The 14,694-nt window shown below is 43.2% G+C and overlaps 1 protein-coding gene across 4 annotated transcripts in view; it reads right to left on the reverse strand.

Moving 5' to 3' along the window:
- Nucleotides 1–14,694, reverse strand: part of ubr3 (ubiquitin protein ligase E3 component n-recognin 3) — a 323,662-nt gene that overhangs the window by 153,863 nt on the left and 155,105 nt on the right. For all 4 annotated transcript variants that reach the window (XM_067987503.1, XM_067987502.1, XM_067987501.1 and 1 more), the window contains one exon: nt 3,410–3,520. In XM_067987503.1, coding sequence (XP_067843604.1) covers nt 3,410–3,520 — 111 coding nt within the window. The remainder of the gene's footprint in view (nt 1–3,409; nt 3,521–14,694) is intronic.

The raw sequence follows: 14,694 nt of genomic DNA on the forward strand, positions 1-14,694 counted from the left end.
ACAGAAGACAGAGGGTGGTTGTGGAGGGTTGTTTTTCAAACTGGATGCCTGTGTCCAGCGGTGTGCCTCAGGGATCGGTGCTGGGTCCGCTGTTATTTGTTATTTATATTAATGATTTGGATGAGAATTTAGGAGGCATGGTTAGTAAGTTTGCAGATGACACCAAGATTGGTGGCATTGTGGACAGTGAAGAAGGTTATCTGGGATTGCAACGGGATCTTGATCAATTGGGCCAGTGGGCCGATGAATGGCAGATGGAGTTTAATTTAGATAAATGTGAGGTGATGCATTTTGGTAGATCGAATCGGGCCAGGACCTACTCCGTTAATGGTAGGGCGTTGGGGAGAGTTATAGAACAAAGAGATCTAGGAGTACAGATTCATAGCTCCTTGAAAGTGGAGTCACAGGTGGATAGGGTGGTGAAGAAGGCATTCGGCATGCTTGGTTTCATTGGTCAGAACATTGAATGCAGGAGTTGGGATGTCTTGTTGAAGTTGTACAGGGCATTGGTGAGGCCACACTTGGAGTACTGTGTACAGTTCTGGTCACCCTATTATAGAAAGGATATTATTAAACTAGAAAGAGTGCAGAAAAGATTTACTAGGATGCTACCGGGACTTGATGGTTTGACTTACAGGGAGAGGTTAGACAGACTGGGACTTTTTTCCCTGGAGAGTAGGAGGTTAAGGGGTGATCTTATAGAAGTCTATAAAATAATGAGGGGCATAGATAAGGTAGATAGTCAAAATCTTTTCCCAAAGGTAGGGGAGTCTATAACGAGGGGGCATAGATTTAAGGTGAGAGGGGAGAGATACAAAAGGGTCCAGAGGGGCAATTTTTTTTTTCACTCAAAGGGTGGTGAGTGTCTGGAACGAGCTGCCAGAGGCAGTAGTAGAGGCGGGTACAATTTTGTCTTTTAAAAAGCATTTGGACAGTTACATGGGTAAGATGGGTATAGAGGGATATAGGCCAAGTGCAGGCAATTGGGACTAGCTTAGTGGTATAAACTGGGCGACATGGACATGTTGGGCCGAAGGGCCTGTTTCCATGTTGTAACTTCTATGATTCTATGATTCTAACCCCTTGTGCCTGCTCCACCATTCAATTAGATCATGGCTGATCTGCACCTCAACTCCATTTACCCGACTTTGCTTCATATCCCTTGATACTCCTACCTGACGAAAATCTATCACTCTCAGTTTTAAAAAGCTCCAATTGTCCTAGCATCCACCGCCTTTTGGGGTGGGGAAGGAAAGAGTTCCAGATTTCTACTATCCTTTGCGTGAAAAAGTGCTTCCTGATTTCACTCCTGAATGGCCTAGCTCTAATTTTCATATTACGTCCCTTGTTCTTGATTCCTCCACCAAAGGAAATAGTTTCTCCATATCTATCCTATCAAATCCTTTTAACATTTTAAACACCTCGATCAGATCATCCCACTATCTTCTATACTGAAGGGAATACAAGTTTACGCAAACTGTCCTCATAATTTAACCCTCTAAGCCCCAGTATTATTCTGATGAATCTGCACTGCATTCCCTCCAAGGCCAATATATCCTTCCTAAGGTGCGGTGCCCAAAACTGAACACAGTACTCCAGATGGGGTCTGACCAAGGTTCTATACAACTGAAGCATAACTTCCTCCCCCTTTGTTTCCCAGCCCCCTTGAGATAAAGGCCAACATTCCATCAGCCTTTTTGATTGCTTTTTGTACCCGTCTACTTTTAATGATTTGTGTACTTAGGCTTCCAAAACAGTTCCTAGTTTCTCACCATTTAGAAAATACTCTGATTTATCTTTCTTGGGTCCAAAGTGGATGACCTCACACTTGCCCACATTGAACTTCATTTGCCATAGTTTTGCCCAATCACTTAATCTATGTGTCCCTTTGCAACTTCCTGCTCTCATCTGCACTACTTACTGTCCCTCCTAACTTAGTCTGATGTTCAAAATTGGATTTCAAACTCTCTATTCTTTCATTCAAGTCATTAATAAATATGGTGAAAAGTTGAGGCCCCAGAACAGATCCTGGGTAACAACACTTGTCACATCCCATCAATCAGAGTATCAACCCTTTATTCCCACTCGGTCTCCTACCTCCCAACCCATTCCAACCCAAGTCAAAAGGCTATCTCCAATTCCGTACGCTCTAATTTTTGCTAATAATCTCTTGTGTGGGACATTGTCGAATGCCTTCTGGAAGTCCATATAGATAACATCCATAGACACTCCCTTATCTACCTTAGTAACCTCCTCAAAAACTTCAACTAGATTAGTCAGACATGATTTACCCTTAAAGTCATGTTGATTCTCTCTGATCAGCTCATATTTGCTCAAGTGCTCAGTCACTCTATCCCTAATGACAGATTCTAGTAGTTTCCCCACACCTGACGTTAAACTGACAAGGCCTATAGTTACCTGGTTTCTCTCCCACCCTTCTTAAATAATCGAGTGACCGTAGCAAACTTCCAATCTAACATCACAATTTCCGAATCAAAAATGCTTTAAAAGATTAACGCTTCTGCAATTTCCTCACCTGCTTCTTTTAATACTCTTGGATGGAAACCATTAGGTCCTGGAGATTTATCTATTCTACCTCCCATTATTTTTTCCATTTACCATTTTTTAAAAAAAACTTATATTGAATCCAATTAAGTTCCTCTCCTTGATTTATTTTCAGTTTCCCTTCTGTCACTGGTATTTTTCCTTCTATCACTAGTCTGGGGCAAGGTGATAGGGTTGTTAATGCCTGCGGAATCACATCTGCGATGTGTCACTGCCTTCAGGACAGAAGAGTGGAAAGCAGGAGAAGAATTATACATCACAATTGGAGTTGTAGCAACCTGACTTGAAAACCAGAACTTTGCAGAAAAATGAAGAGAATTTTGAAATGTTTCACAGAACATCTGTAAAATAAACAGCCAAAACAAAGATTAATCAGTGAATTACAGGTTTGAAACAAACTATAGGAACCTGTGTGTGCAAGGACTTCTGTTGCTGCTGAGGGATAAGAATGAAGATATGGCTCAGACAAGCCCCTTGTGACAAGAGAAAAACATCTGGCCAAGACATCCCCAGTGTGGCTTGGATTTCGTAAAGGGATTGTCCCTCACCGGTGCTTTCATCCACTGTATGATGATCGTTGTATTAGAAGAGCGAGTTTCTCAGAGGCTTTTGTTATTTTCAAAATGACATTAAAACACTAAATTCCACTGGTGCCCCACCAAACACTTCAATGCGAAATAATCCTAGAAATATCATTCACCAAAAAGTTTCATCTGACGTGAATGGCAAAATTATGACTTTATTGGGAATCTAAATTTCTTCATAGTTTTAAAGAGGAGCATTTTTACATTACAGAAACACAATTCATTGAGCTTTAAGGAAAACATTTCAGTTGTTAACTCACCCGCAATGATTCCATGTAAGATTTATGGCAGTCAATATGTAAAGTATGTCCACAGGTCTGAACATACACACCACCTTCCCAACCTATGGAGACTGACTGCAGGCAAGAACTCTAAATGAAAACAAATTGTACACAAAAACTTAATGTATCAAGTTTTATTTTACACTTCAGCAAAATAATTTAGTATAATGAAATCTGGAAGCAAAGGAAACAAGTTATACTGATAATGGATGCTACATTATATCACATTGTGGACAAGAAGATTGACAGAAGATAGTATAGCAAAGAAATTGTAAAACTTTCATTTCCAGTTTATATGATGCACTTTGTTTTGGGCAGATCTGCTTACTTATGGAATTTACCAGTCGAGTTGCAGTGAAACATTTTACATTTAAAATCACAAATATAAAAAGAAAGTTGTGACCAGTGCCAGGGAATGAGAACTTCCTCTTTCAATGATGCGCATGCACGGGACTCCGATTCACTAAAGGCGTGGCCCAGAGCCCGAATGCCAGGGAGCAGAGCAGAGCCCGGGGAAAGCGCGGGGGGGGGGGGGGGGGGGGGGGGGAGGCAGGAGCCTGGAGGAGGTGTGGGGGAAGGCCGGGGGGACATCGGAGCCTGGAGGGAGCAGAGCAGGCGGGAGGAAGAACGTGATTCAGGTCTAAGTGGGGGGGGGGGGGGGGGGGGGGGAGGGGGAGGAGGGAAAAAGGGAGCCCGTGGCCCAGATGGGAAGAAGAATCACGTTCTCCTCCCCCCACACCCACCCCCTCCCATCCCCCGGTTAGACCTGGATCACGCTTTTGAGCATGAACATCAGCGAGTTGATTTCTCGGAAAGCCCAGCGCATGCGCGGCAATTGACATCATTGGACTGCCCAAAATTCGAAAGTTAGGACACAGTGTCAATGTTCACTTTGTAATGTAAAAGGTGACATCCAACCACTTTCTACCCAATACACCTGAAAATAAACCATGACCCACACACAATGCCCCATCAGTCACCACAGCTCTCTCCCAGAGTGTTCAATTTGACAAGAGTGATTAGCGACAGTGGGGGTACTTGCGGTTTTCGATCAAGCAGTGCCATCATCCTTCTACATGTGCACCCGGCCACCCGACGACAACACTCTCAGTGCATGCTAAAAAGCTACGGCTCTGCTAGTGATGTCACTTCCAGTGACATCACCATTCTCGTTGAATGAAATGTGCCTCACTAAGCCAACCTTGCAGCTCAAATTATGTAAAATAGTTGGTGCTGTGGATCTGTCAAATTCAGCCTCAGAGAAAAGGATACAGCAAGCCACATGATCTTGCAGTGCCCGTTCATGGAGTCATATATTTGAAGGGGCCCACAAGTCAATTGCTGTGTTGGCCTGGCGTGGAGTGCTCTTCAGAGTCAAAACGAGGTATGAGGCTGCTCAATGTGGGGGCTTCACTCCTCCAGCAGACGGGAGTTTCGTGGGAGTTTTTACAGATCATGCGGATAGTGACTCCAGGTTCACACCAACTGGCACAAATTGATGCCATGCAGCCCTCTATAGAGTGGGGCCTGGCTTGCCAGACTGGCCAGTCCTCATAGCTACTTAATTCACCTGTTTGTCCGTTTGGTCAGCCCTAAACCAGGGAAGTAGCCACAATGTTGCTCCTCTGCCTGGCCACAGAACTAGTTTTGTGCCTCCTCACTAAGTTCTCTTAGTATCTTGGAGCATGACACTTCACGATTACATCCAACTCTGGGTGAGCAAGGGCCAAAATTCTGTGAGACTCACAGTAAACACTGCGATACTAAAGAGCAGCACAATCTTATGTTGCACAAGTCAGCTGGTTGTCCTTTGTATCCCTCAAAGGTGCTGAATGCTTAGAGAAAGAAGCACCTGAGCAGCCTGGTGCTTCCAAAAGGACCTTTCCTGCACGATCTAACCATCCTGTCATGACATCTTGTTTACTCAAGCAACAGCTCAGATACACCCATTCAGGGAAGTGGCATTACTGACACAGAGCAGATATTACTGGGTGGATCCCAGAGCAGCAGTGAGCAGGGGAAGCTGGGAGGCAACTTTGAGGAGACATCTGTCTCTCCCCAAAATTGACATAAGCAAGAAGCCTCATCTGAGGATTCCAAGACCAAGATCTCAGGGGACTAGGCTGTTAAAAAATCAATGATGCAGGAGCATTGGTCTCACATGCAGGTAGTGGGGACAGTCTCTTCTCTCATGATGCTGATGATGGGACAATTGGAGGAGTCCAGAACCCACATCTGTAATGCAATGAAAGAGGCAAGATATGAAGTGAGGAAGACCCTGGTGACCCCATTATTTAAGAAGGGTAAGAGAGATCAACGAGGAAATGATAGGCCTATTAATCTAACATCAGTAGTGGGGTAGTTACTAGAATCTGTTGTTTGCGACAGAGTGACTGAGCACTTAGACAAACATGAACTGATCAGAGAAAGCCAGCAAGGATTTGCAATGGGGTAAGTCATGTCTATTGAACCTAGTCGAATTTTTTGAGGAGGTAACAAACATGGTAGATAAGGAAATGTCTATGGATGCTATTTCTATGGATTTCCAGAAGTCATTTGACAAGGTTCCACATAAGAGACTGTTAACAAAAATGAGAGCGCATGGAATTGGAGGCTTGGATAGAGAATTGGTTGGGAGGTAGGAGACGGAGAGTAAGGATAATGGGAATGTATTCAAATTGGCAGGATATGATTAGTGGTGTCCCCCAGGGATCTGTACTGGGGCCACAGCTTTTCACTATATTTATAAATGACTTGGATGAAGGAATAGAGAGCCGCATATCTAAGTTTGCTGACAACACCAAGTTAGGTGGCACAGTAAATAGTGTAGATGGGAGCAGAAAGTTGCAAAGGGACATTGATAGATTAGGTGAGTGAGCAAAACTGTGGCAGATGGAGTTTAATGTGGGAAAATGTGAGGTCATCCAATTTGGACCCAAGAAAGATAGATCAGAGTATTTTCTAAATGGCGAGAAGCAAGGAACTGTGGATGAGCAGAGAGATTTAGGGGTCCAAGTACTGAACTCACTAAAAAACTAGTAGACAGATACAAAAAATAATTAAAAAGCCTAATGAAATGTTGGCCTTTATCTCAAGGGGGCTGGAATACAAGGGGTGGAAGTTATATTACAGCTGTACAGAGGTCTGGTTAGACCCCATCTGGAGTACTGCGTTCAGTTCTGGGCACCGCACCTCAGGAAGGATATATTGGCCTTGGAGGGGGTACAGCACAGATTCACCAGAATGATAACAGGGCTAAAAGGGTTAAATTTTAAGGACAGGTTGCACAGGCTTGTATTCCCTTGAATATAGAAAATTAAGGGATGATCTAATTGAGGTGTTTAAGATGATTAAAGGATTTGATAGGGTAGACAGAGAGAAACAATTTCCTCTGGTGGAAGAGTCCAGAACAAAGGGGCATAAACTTAAAATTAGAGCTAGGCCATTCAGGGTCGACATCAGAAAGCAATTCTTCACACAAAGGGTAGTGGAAATCTCGAAAACTCACCCCCAAAAAGCTGTTGAGACAAGGTCACTTGAAAATTTCAACACCAAGATTGATAGATTTTTGTTAAACAAGGGTATTAAGGTGTATGTAACCTAGGCAGGTTAATGGAGTTAAGATACAGATCAGCCATGATCAAATTGAATGGCGGAACAGGCTCGAAGGGCTCAATGGCCTACTCCTATATTCCTGTGGCAGTCCAGGAGATCAATGTAGCCACCATCCAGACATTAGGAGGGCAGTTTAAGAGCCGCAGTCACTTCTGTAGTGGCAACAGTTACTGCCCGTTTAGCAATTGCCCCCGATCTGTTCATTTGATTTCAGTGGGTGCAAAATGATCAGGGCCACAGAGGGGTCATGGGAGGGAAATCATGGCAAAAATCGAGGTGGCCAACTCTGGGGTGGAGTTTTGGCTGAGGTGCCCTGCCCCGCTTCACTTGCCAGACCACCACCCAGAAGTGGGTGGTTTTCATAAGAAAAGTCCAGGCCTTTGTGTCAGAGGAAGCTGTGAACAGTCTGCTGCTCAGACCACATCTTGACTCCCAACATTTACGGTGCTGGTCACTGAGGCACAAGGGAGCTACTGATGTGCTGTGACCAGTGCAGAGAAAAGCCACCAGAAGAATCGCTAGGATAGGAGAAAACAACATAGATTCAAATGTAGGAATATCAAGAAATTATTCTTCACACAAAGAGGGATCAACACTTCATTCAAGGCGATCAAAATGGCCTTGCTCATCCACAGTTATCTTGTGATCTCTTTTTTTTTGGAAAGAGAAGGAGCAATGGAAGGAGGATGAGCAGCATTCATAGATACACATAACCTAACTGGCAGAGCAGCTGTAGGAGTGAAGAGAAGGTACTGTGCAGTTCGTATTGCCTGCAATTCCCAATAGCTACCGCCTGTATTCTAAAAGACACTGTGTGTTATCCGCAGCTGTAGAATAGAAGACAATGCTGCTGTCCGTTGGCCCCACACCTGTCTGCCGTCTTTCCCACAACTCCATGTTTGAACCTCTCTGATCAGGTTACAGCCCTAATTAATAGCGACATCCTCTGTGACTGTCGCCATGGTGCACTATCCCACCTCATCTTTATTTCAGTAGATTTTTGTTAGCCCTAAAACTATCAATCCGAGATTTAAAATTAACAACTGAGCTAGCATCAGCTGCCATTTGTGCAAGAGAGTTCCAAACTTCTACCACCCTTTGCGTGTAAAAGTGTTTCCTAACTTCACTCCTGAAAGTCCTGGCTCTAATTTTTAGGCTATGTCCCCTATTCCTAGACTTCCCAACCAGCGGAAATAGTTTCTCTATCTACCCTATCAGTTCCCCTTAATATCTTGAAAACTTTGATCAAATCCAGAGAAACAGACAGGGAGAGAGAGAGAAACATAGACAGGGACAGATACCCCTTAATCTTCTACATTCTAGGGAATACAACCTTAGTTTGTGTAATCTTTCCTCGTAATTTAACCCTGGGAGTCCAGATCTAATTTTAGTAAATCTACACTGCACTCCCACCAAGGCCAATATATCCTTCCTAAGGTGCGGTGCCCAGAACTGAACACAGTACTCCAGGTGTGATCTAACCAGGGCTTTGTATAGCTGTAGCATAACTTCTACCCCCTTGTATTCTAGTCCTCTAGATATAAAGGCCAGCATACCATTAGCCTTTTTGATTATTTTCTGTACCTGTCCATGACATTTTAATGATCTATGTACATAGACCCCAAGTCTCTTTGGATCTCCATTGTTTCTAGCTTTTCACCATTTAGAAAGTACTCTGATCTATCCTTTTTACGTCCAAAGCGGATCATCTCACACTTGCCTACATTGAAATCCATTTGCCAGAGATTTGCCCGTTATCCTGGCGAATCGAATTACTAGGGCTGTAGTTAGGGCTTTAAACTAAAAATGGTGGGTGGGGGGCGGTCGGTCAGGTGAGGGGAAATTTAGAAATCTGATGAGAAAAGTCAAGGCAAAAGAGCAGTGCAGTGATTTGGGTAAAGATAAGCAGTGTGGCAGGAAGGGACAGAGAGTTTACCAATAATGGAGAACGAGCTCAAAGCAGGAAAAAAATGGTAAAAAGTGAAAATTAAAGGCTCTTTATCTGAATGCACAAACCATTCGTAACAAGATAGGTGAATTAGTTGCACAAATAGAGATAAATGGGTTTGATCTAATAGCCATTAGAGACATGGGGCTCGATTTTAAGAGTAAAAACCGGGTGGGTTGGGGGCATTGAAAATTGCCACGATTTCGGACCCGCCCATTTTTGCTTTTCACGGCGACAGGCAACCAACCCACTCCTAGGAGGCGGGTCGGGCCTTAAAACCGTTCAAGGAGGCTTCAGGCCTCCATTTTTCACTAATTCCCGATTTCAACCCGGGCCTTCGGTTTTACACCTCGTGAAAGGCCCGATGCCAACAGATAGGGGCCATAGAAAGGCACAGCTTATGGGCCCGGAGGAGCAGGAGTGCTTCCCCCAGGCCTGAAAAGCCTATCTGCAATGACCCCCAATCGCAGACCCCCCCCCCAAAACCATCACGGACCCCTGATCCCGGTTCTCCCCCTCCGATCCCTCGACCATCCCCCTCCCCCTCAACGATTGCAGACCCCCAATCCCAGCCCTGTCCCTCCCCCTGATCCCAGCCCCCTCCCTCCCCCCGATCCCATCCCCCATGACACGTGGCCCCCGTGCCCACCTATGCCCCCACCCACCCCCATCCCATGCAAACAAAGACTTACCTACAGACTTACCTGAAGACATCCTCTCCCTGGCTGGTCTCCCGTCAATCAGCCGGTCGGGAAACCGACAAAAAAAAAGACATCCTTACGTCAAAACCGTAAGGACGTCCAGGAAACCCGTACTAATGGGTTTCCCAAACTCAAATTGACCCCCCCACCCCCGTTTTAAGATCACCCTCATGTTTGCAAATTGACCAAGACTGGGAACTAAATATTCCAGGGTGCATGACATTTAGAAAAAAAACAGGCAGAATGGAAAAGGAGGGGGTGTAGCCCTAATAGTAAAGGATGACATAAGGTCAGTGCTGAGAAAGGATCTTGGCTCAGAAGATCATTAAGCAGAATCAGTATGGGTGGAAATAAGAAATAACAAGGGGCAGAAAACACTGGTGGGAGTAGTTTATAGGCCCCTAATTGTAGCTATACTGTTGGACATGGAGTTAATCATGAAATAATAGAAGTTTGTAACAGTAATGCAGTAATCATGGGGGACTTTAATCTCCATATAGACTGGGCAAATCGAATTGGCAAAGGTAGTTTGGAAGACAAGTTCATGGAATGCATTCGAGATGGTTTTCTAGAGCAATATGTCATGGAACATAGGCTATTTTAGATCTTGTACTGTGTAATGAGACAGGGTTAATTAGTAATCACACAGTAAAGGATCCTCTGTGGAAGAGTGATCATATGATAAAATTTCACATTGAGTTTGAGAGTGACATACTTAAGTCAGAAACTACAGTCTTAAACTTAAACAAAGCCAAATGCATAGGTATGAGGGGCAAGTTAACAAATGTAGATTGGGAAATTAAAGGGTATGACGGTTGAAAAGCAATGGCAAACATTTAAAGAAATATTTCAATATTCTCAACAAATATACATACCATTGAGAAATAAAAACTCCACAAGAAAAGGTGATCCACCCATGGCTAACCAAAGAAGTTAAGGATAATATTAGATTAAAAGAGGACTAAAATGTTGCCAAAGAGAGTAATAAGCCTGGAGATTGGGAAAGTTTTAGAAACCAGCATAAGACGACCAAAAAATTGATCAGAGAAAATAGAATATGAAAGTAAACGAACAAGAAATATAAAAACAGATTGTAAGAGCTTCTACAAGTATGTAAAAAGGAAGAGAGTAGCAAAAGTAAACGTTGGTCCCCCAGAGGCTGAGACAGGAGAAATAATGGGAAATCAGGAAAGGGCAGATGCGTTAAACAAATATTTTGTATCTGTCTTTACAATAGAAGACACAAAAAGCATACCAGAAATAGTGGGGAACCAAGGGGCTAATGAGAGTAAGGAACTTAAAGTAGAGAAGTAGAGAAAAAATACTTGAGAAACTAATGGGAAGAAAAGCAGATAAATCCCCTGGACCTGATAACCTACATCTGAGGGTTCTAAAAGAAGTATCTGCAGAGATAGTGGATGCATTGGTTATGATCTTCCAAAATTCTCTAGATTTGAGAACGGTCCCAGCGGATTGGAAAGTAGCAAATGTTACCCTGCTATTCAAGAAAGGAGGGAGACAGAACACAGGGAATTACAGGCCAGTTAGCCTGACATCAGTTGTCAGGAAAATGCTGGAATCCATTATTAAGGAAGTGGTAACAGGGCACTTCGAACATCATAATATGAAAAGGCAGAGTCAACATGGTTTTATGAAAGGGAAATAGTGTTTGACAAATTTATTAGAGTTTTTTTGAGGATGCAACTAGCAGCGTAGATAAAGGGAAACCAGTGTTTTTGTATAGTATATTTGAATTTCTAAAAGGCATTCGATACAGTGCCACATAAAAGGCTGTTACACAAGGGCGCATGGGGTTGGGGGCAACATATCAGCATGGATAGAAGATTGGTTAACAGACAGAAAACAGAGTAGAGATAAATGGCTCATTTTCAGGTTGGCAGGCTTTCACTAGTGGGGTACCGCAAGGATTGGTGCTTGGGCCTTAGCTATTTACAATCTATATTAATGACTTAGATGAAGAGGCCGAGTGTAATGTATCCAAGTTTGCTGATGATACAAAGCTAGGTGGGAAACTAAGCAGTGAGGAGAACGCAAAGAGTTTGCAAAGGGATATAGACAGGTTAAGTGAGTGGGCAAGAAGGTGGCAGATGGAGTATAATGTGGGGAAATGTGAGGTTATTCACTTTGGTAGGAAGAATAGAAAAACAGAATTTTTTTTAAATGGTGAGAAACTATTAAATGTTGGTGTTCAGAGAGACTTGGGTGTCCAGGTAAATGAAGCACAAAAAGTTGTCATGCAGGTACAGCAGGCAATTTGGAAAGCAACTGGAATATTGGCCTTTATTGCAAGGGGGTTGGAGTACAAATGTAAGGAAGTCTTGCTACAATTGTACAGGGCTTTGGTGAGACCTCACCTGGAGTACTGTGTACAGTTTTGGTCTCCTTATCTAAGGAAGGATATACTTACTTTAGCGGTGGTGCAACGAAGGTTCTTTGGATTAATTCCTGGGATGAGGGGGTTGTCCTATGAGGAGAGATTGAGTAGAATGGGCCGATACTCTCTGGAGTTTAGACGAACGAGAGGTGATCTCATTGAAACACATAAGATTCTGAGGGGGCTTGACAGGGTAGATGCTGAGAGGTTGTTCCTCCTGGCTGGAGAGTCTAGAACTAGAGTGTATAGTCACAGGATAAGGGGTCGGCCATTTAAGACTGAGATGAGGAGGAATTTCTTCACACACAGGGTTGTGAATTTTTGGAATTCTCTACCCCAGAGGACTGTGGATGCTGAGTCCTTGAGTAGATTCAAGGCTGAGATAGATAGATTTTTGGACTCCAGGGGAATCAAGGGATATGGGGATTGGGCAGGAAAGTGGAGTTGAGGTTGAAGATCAGCCGTGATCTGATTGAATGGCGGAGCAGGCTCAAGGGGCCATATGGCCTACTCCTGCTCCTATTTCTTATGTTCTTATTCACTTAATCTATTAATATCTTTCTGTAATTTTTTGCTTCCATCTACACTGCTTACAATGCTGCCTATCTTTGTGTCAGCTGCAAGCTTGGATGTGTGGCTCTCTACGTTGTTAATAAATAGTGAATAGTCGAGGCCCCAACACAGATCCCTGTGGGACACCACTAGTCACATCCTGCCAATTTGTGCCATTATTTTCTTCATTACTGTTAATTTGCTTACGTTAATTATGGTAAGTCCCCGTCTCTGATTCAAAATTAGTTTCCTTGGGGCATCTGGCATGCTATTCTCTTCCTCTACTGTAAATACTGACGCAAAGTAATTATTTAACATGTCCGCCATTTCCTTGTTTTCATTTGTAATATCACCATTGTCAGTTTTTAAGGGGCCCACATTGCTCTTGACCACCCTCTTTTTCCCAATATAACTAAAAAACTTTGTGTTAATTTTAATATCCCTTGCAAGTTTCTTTTCACATTCCCTTTTTGTAACTCTTTTGCTGGTCACCCTTTGCTGTTTCTTTGTATTGCTCCCAGTCAGCAGGATCTGTGCTATTTTTTGCATTTTTGTATGCTTTTTCTTTTAGTTTTATGTTGTCCCTTACCTCGTCGTCAGTTTTTTTTTGGCGAGTGCAGCTTTTGCTCCTTAGGGCTATAAACTGGTTCTGTATCACATTAAATTCTTTTTTGAACACCTCCCACTGATCTTCTGTCGTTTTACCTATTAACAGGTTTGGCCAATTTACTGTGGACAGTCTCTGTCTCATCCCGTTGAAGTCGGTCTTACCTAAAATTTAGAATCTTAGTAGCTGATATGAGTTTCTCCCTTTCAAACACAACGTTGAACTCGATCGTATTATAATCGCTATTAGATAAATGGTCAAGCACCGTTAACTAAATCGGGCTCATTACTCAATCTCAGGTGGCCTGCCCCCTTGTTGGTTCTGGAACATAGTGTTGCAGAAAGCTGTCCTCAACACACAAGAAATTTGCTACCCTTGACATGAGCTCGTCTGCATATCCCAATCTAAATGAAAGTTAAAATCCCCCATTAAAACCACTCTGCCTTTGCTACATGCTTGTCTAATTTCTGCATTTCTACATTCTGAGACTCCACAGCTGCTACCAGGGGGCCTATACACAACTCCCACTATAGTCTTAAATCCTTTTCTATTTCTTTAATTCTATCCATAAAGTCTCCACTGCCTGTTGTTATATCCTCTATTTAATCATTGAAGCAATTTCATCCTTAATCACTAAGGCGACTCCTCCCCCTCCACCAGTTTCCCTATCCTTCACGTAGACCTTATAACCTGGTATATTCAGTTCCGAGTCCTGATCGTCTTGCAGCCATGTCTCAGTAATGGCTACCATGTTGTACCTTTTAAGTTGAATTTGTGCCTACAATTCATTCAATTTGTTCCTTATACTCTGTGTGTTTGTATAAATAACGTTTATTTGGGCCACACACCCGAACCTGTCCTTCTGCTCTAATGTTGTTGTTCTCACACATTTCTTATTCCTCTCTCCTAAATTAATTACTTTACATTTTTTAGTTTTCCCTTTTCCTGTAGCTCCTAAAACATAATTTCTAGCCTATCACTCTACGTTCTTCCTTTTTGTTTGTTTTAGACTTATTATTTATACTACCTCTTCCACTTAAGCCCCCCCCCCCCCCATTTACTAATGTAAAGTCCTTGTGACCGACCTATTTATACTTTCCGCTAGGAACATGATTAACCACACCATCTTTCTTCAACGCCTCTCCTCCATTGTCCAGTTGAGTGGGAATGTCCTTGCTTTGTTCCACTATTATCTATCCAGTGGTAGCCAGAGATTCTCCTGCAATGGGTTCTTTTCCTGCCCTCGCACATTTACCTCTGGAATCCCCATGGATCTATCCTTGGCTCTACCCTATTTTTCAACTACATGCTGCCCCTTGGCGACATCATCCGAAGACATGACGTCAGTTTCCACATGCTACTGACAACACCCAACTCTACCTCACCACCAACACCTCTGTGTTATCAGACTGCCTGTCCACCATCCAGTCTTAGATGAATTGCAAA

The sequence above is a fragment of the Heptranchias perlo genome, chromosome 7 (assembly GCF_035084215.1).
Source record: "Heptranchias perlo isolate sHepPer1 chromosome 7, sHepPer1.hap1, whole genome shotgun sequence".
Classification (NCBI taxonomy): domain Eukaryota; kingdom Metazoa; phylum Chordata; class Chondrichthyes; order Hexanchiformes; family Hexanchidae; genus Heptranchias; species Heptranchias perlo.